This window comes from Echinops telfairi, unplaced genomic scaffold (genome assembly GCF_000313985.2).
Source record: "Echinops telfairi isolate 266 unplaced genomic scaffold, ASM31398v2 ScPeMD7_2291;HRSCAF=2852, whole genome shotgun sequence".
Taxonomy (NCBI): domain Eukaryota; kingdom Metazoa; phylum Chordata; class Mammalia; order Afrosoricida; family Tenrecidae; genus Echinops; species Echinops telfairi.
The window spans coordinates 5,480,860-5,483,899 of record NW_022106189.1 but is presented as its reverse complement, the minus strand read 5'-3'; the positions used below and the strand labels follow the sequence as shown (position 1 = coordinate 5,483,899).

General features: G+C 63.1%; 1 protein-coding gene across 1 annotated transcript; it reads left to right on the top strand.

Moving 5' to 3' along the window:
* Positions 1–483: 483 nt before the first annotated feature.
* VSTM2B (V-set and transmembrane domain containing 2B) lies at positions 484–3,039 on the top strand (the record flags this gene model as incomplete). The annotated part of the gene is made up of 3 exons (XM_045293888.1): positions 484–663; positions 1,621–1,650; positions 2,803–3,039. Coding segments are annotated over exons 1-3 (396 nt in total), but the record flags the coding sequence as incomplete, so codon positions are not given.
* Position 3,040: the final 1 nt, after the last annotated feature.

The window sequence follows — 3,040 nt, the reverse complement described above, 5'->3', positions numbered from 1 at the left end:
CACCGCGGAGGAGGAGGAAGAGGATAGGGAAGGCTCCACAGTCGACCGCCAGCCTGGTGTGCATCCGGGCCTGGAGGGCCAGGGGGCCGAGAGCAGCCGAGGGGCACCGCCGCGGTTGCACCCTCGCCGGCTCGTTCGGAACCGAGCCTGGGCTCCGGCTGCAGAGAGGTGGCCTGCAGAGCGCGAGAGTTGGTCCGCCCCAGCCAGGTTCTAGGGCTGCTGCCAAGCGCTGGGGAGAAGCGAGAGCCTCCCCGACCGCCCAGCCCCGTCCGAAAGGAAGCAGCTGGCAGCCAGTAGTCGGTCCCCGCTGCGACCCCGCCGCTGCTCGGCCGAACTTTGCTAGTGCCGCCCGCAGCCGGCCCCCGTGTGGCTAGGGGGAGGGGACGCCAGGCCTGAGCGCCGGGGACCCCCGCCTGGCCTCGGGTAGCCCCCGGCCCCCGCCCCACAGCTGGTCACGCCTCTCTCTCCCCGCCCCCAGCTACATTCACCGAAGTCCCCAAAGATGTGACAGTGAGGGAAGGCGACGACATCGAAATGCCCTGTGCGTTCCGGGCGAGCGGAGCCACCTCGTATTCGCTGGAGATTCAGTGGTGGTACCTCAAAGAGCCGCCCCGGGAGCTGCTGCAGGAGCTGGCGCTCAGCGTGCCCGGCGCCCGGAGCAAGGTAACCGGCCGCCCACGCGGCGCCCGCGCGCTCCCGGGGCTCAGGCCGGGGGCGGCGAGGAGGTAACCCCAGAAAAGGCAGCCGGTGCGTGGACGTAGGGCGCCGCCCTGTGGCGCTGCACATCTCCATTCTCCCCCTTGGCCACAGCATCTTCTACATCAGCGGTGGTTTACCCCCAAACCCAAACCCTGCCATTTGAGTTTTCCTTCTGCCGAAACCTCCCCGCACTCCGTTCATGTTCAGCCCCTAGATATCCACACTACAGCTCATCCACACTTGCTGACTGGTTGTGGACTCGGCTTCTGCTGCGTGCTTGTTGTTGAGTGAAGACCACCTGATCCGTTGGGCTCTCCCTGTCCTCTGCCACGCTGAGATCCATTGGGCACAGAGCCAAGGAGCCAAGCTCCTCTGGGCTCAGCTCCAGAGGCCAGCAAAGCACCGTGTACAGGGAAGCTGGCAGGTCACCTACAGCTCCCATGGGGTCTGAACACAGACCCACACTGCCTAGAGAACCCCTATTTGTACACTCCAGCGCAGCGTACACACATCTGCCCTCTCCCCAGAGCCCCATCTGGAAGTTACTGCTCACAGCCTCCCCCTGGGCCCTGTCCACACACCTACCCTTCCATCCAGCTTTTCAGGCTCCAAATTAGGAAGCAGATGTTGGGGGTGTGGAGGGAACACAAGGCAGATGAACCTGCCTGCCCACCCCAGTAGCAATCCAGCCTCCCCTCCGCTCCTATAGCACAGGCACCAGGCCAGCTCTACTCCCGGACACACACACACACACACACACACACACACACACCCCGGGTAAAAGCCTGATGCCCTTCTTGCCCTGAGCCCCTGCCACAGCCCAGGTTGCTTCGGGTCCCAGCCACCTTGTGAAGGGTGAATCTGAGTTCCCAGGGCCGAAAGGCCGCGAGCCTAACGCCTCTCTTCCTCTTTGCATTGTAGGTAACAAATAAGGATGCAACTAAAATCAGCGTAAGTGTGGAGCCCTGCACGGGCCGCGGGAGACCCCTTCCGGCCGCTTCGCTCCCCGCAGCTCCCTCCCCTTTAGAAAGCTTCAGTGGCGCGGGGCAGGGTCCTGCTTCCAGCGTGGCAAGTGGCAATTTCGGCTGCTTGGCTAGTCCAGTCGCCTTTGGTCCCTGGTTGAGGCTTCGGTTCTTTTTTTTTTTTTTTTTTTGGTAGATCGAGGTCTGAGTTGCCTTCTTAGGAATGGTGCTCTCTGGCCTTGTAGTATCTGCTTGGTCTTAGGGCATTCCAGGCAGGAGCAGCGCTCCTTTCCGCCCCCGCCCCCGCCCCCGCCTCCTTCTCTCTCAGCCGCCCCTGCGACAGCCCTCTCCTGGGCTCGGCTGCCTGACGTCTGTTGCTGGGTGTTACTGACTTGTCAGGCCGCGCTCAGGGTAAGAGGAGGGCGGCAAAAGAGCGTCAGACTCAGGCAGGAGATGCATCGGAGTGTCCCTGGGCAGAGTGTGAAATTGGAAGGGCCTCCTTGTGAGTGCGGTTCAGAGGGGACGATTCCCTGGGTCTTCAGGAGGACCACAGCCAGTTTCTTTCTGGAGTCTGGACGAGGCCACCCAGAGGAGCGCCTCACTAGGGTCTTCCGGGCCCATCTGGAAACCCTGATTCCAGCAGGCAGGCGAGGGTAGGGACGTGGCTGTGAAGAGCCAACCCACTACCATTCTGATTCATGGCGACTCTGTAGAGCAGGGTAGAACTGCAGGGGGTACATGACCCAGGCCTCCGGATTCTAGAAGGACGTTGGAGCAGGGAGACATGGAGGGCAGGACTGGAGGCAGCATGGTCTCTGCAGAAGCTGGGAAGGCTGAGCAGCAAGAGCCTGGGGTTTCTTGAAGGAAGGTGGCTGCCAGGAGGATGGAGCGTAGATCTTGCCAGGGGGCTGCTATGGGACATTCCGTTCAGGTAGGCGAGGGGAGCTGGGGTCACAATGCAATGGACAGAGATAGGATCTATGCAGAGACGGGTACCGTGACCCTGGAGTTGACAGGGTGAAAGGGGAGCCGGGAAGTGACCGGGTCCAGCAACTCGCATGGGGAGGGGTGCACACTCTGGCCCGGAGGGAGCCTGGGCCTGTCCCTCCTAACCACGTTCTGCTTTCGCTCTCTCTCACAGACTGTGCGAGTCCAGGGTAATGACATCTCGCACCGGCTGCGGCTGTCGGCCGTGCGACGGCAGGACCAGGGCGTGTACGAGTGCCGCGTGTCGGACTACAGCGACGACGACACGCAGGAACACAAGGCCCAGGCGCTGCTGCGGGTGCTCTCGCGCTTCGCGCCGCCCAACATGCAGGCGGCAGAGGCCGTGTCCCACATCCAGAGCAGCGGCCCGCGCCGCCACGGCCCCGCGGGCG